General features: G+C 43.4%; 1 protein-coding gene across 1 annotated transcript; it reads right to left on the bottom strand.

Annotated features, from left to right (window-relative positions):
* Positions 1-238: 238 nt before the first annotated feature.
* LOC121135449 (vomeronasal type-1 receptor 1-like) lies at positions 239-1,219 on the bottom strand. The gene has a single exon (XM_040734228.1). The coding sequence runs from the start codon at positions 1,217-1,219 to the stop codon at positions 239-241; it is 981 nt and encodes a 326-aa protein (XP_040590162.1).
* Between the last annotated feature and the right edge of the window lie 255 nt (positions 1,220-1,474).

A 1,474-nucleotide genomic window follows, 5' to 3' on the forward strand; every position in this document is an offset into this window, starting at 1 on the left:
ATAGGTTACATAGATCATAAAAAATTATGTAGACATTTGGTGTGTAAATAGATGGGACCTTTTAAAGAGAGAACAGTCATTTTTTTAGGTTTTTATACCACATTCACTTTTGGAGAGTCTAACGAGAAATATGAAGCAATAATTATCATTTTTATTAACTAAAACCAAAACTTGTTACAGAGAAACAAGCATGATAACAAGCATGTGTGCCTACATATATTGAGAAAAGTTAATTATATTAAAGTTGACGTGAACTGGAGGAACCTCCAAACTCAGAGACCATAGTTGGATGGTTTGCTTTCTTTGTGCATACCACAGAGCAAAAGGGAAGGACACGGATATAATTGAAATTGAACACGAATGGACTGAGTGCTGGGAAGCCCAGGGACAATAACACAGTGATATTCAGCAGCCAATGGCTTGGGTTCACAGTCTGGGTTATCCAAAGAGATAAGAGGGAAGCTAGTGAGTAAAAGGAGAGAAACATGGTCACCAGGATCAGAATGGTTCGTGTGGCTCTGTCCTCATGGGAAGGTCTTGGGGAGAGGCTGTGGCTATGGATGTGCTGGACGCGATGCTTGTGCTTATGCAGAACAAGGACCATGGAACCACTGGCCCAGGCCATGATGACCAGACACAGAATATCACTTAGGGATAAAATCGCTGCTTTTATTAAGAAAGTCAGTCTTTCAGGCCTGGTTGAGGAACAGTATCTATAGATTCCATTAGCACTCAGATTTTTTCTATTTGGGGGACCAGTTTTAGTCATGGAAACAGGGATGTTGAGCACAAGCTGTGGGATCCAGCAAAGGAAACAGCAGGCACCAATGCACTTTGAGGATCTGGTTCTGAGGTTCAGCCACTCAGAAGTATCTGAGTGAAGCTTAACAGCCTGAAAGCCACTGAGGAGGGAGGTGGTGCTCAGGGAGACCCCTCTGGCCACTCTGTGTAAGTACAGGATAAATTTGCAACCAGACTCCCCCAGGGAAGATGTCAACCCAAACGTGGCCACAGTCTGAGGGATCCCTTTGGAGAAAAGAACCAGATTGTTTGATATGACCAGCTGATTGAGAATCAGGTTTGTGGGTCTCAACACTTGTGCAGTGAACAGTGGAAAGTTATAGAGATGAAAAAGGAAGGAGTTGGCTAGGATCCCAGCAGTGGTCTGCATGAGGAACATCATTCCCCAGTTTAAGTTAATGGAAACCCATGCGTCCATTTCTAGGAGGTGCTGGGCATTCTCCTTATTTGAGTCAGTGAAATTCAGAAACAGACTGTTACTTGTTGTTGTTCGAATGAGAAATGTCCTCCACAGACTATGATATCTGTACAGTTCCTCCTAATTGGTGTTGTTGTTTGGGAAGCTTATGGAACCTTCAGGAGGTACAGCCTTACTGAATTCAGTTAATCTCTAGGAGGGAGGGTACCAAATTTGAAGGTGGACAGCCTGACCCCACTTGCTGTTCTCTTTCTT

This window comes from Mesocricetus auratus, unplaced genomic scaffold (assembly GCF_017639785.1).
Source record: "Mesocricetus auratus isolate SY011 unplaced genomic scaffold, BCM_Maur_2.0 Super-Scaffold_100038, whole genome shotgun sequence".
NCBI classification, from domain to species: Eukaryota; Metazoa; Chordata; class Mammalia; order Rodentia; family Cricetidae; genus Mesocricetus; species Mesocricetus auratus.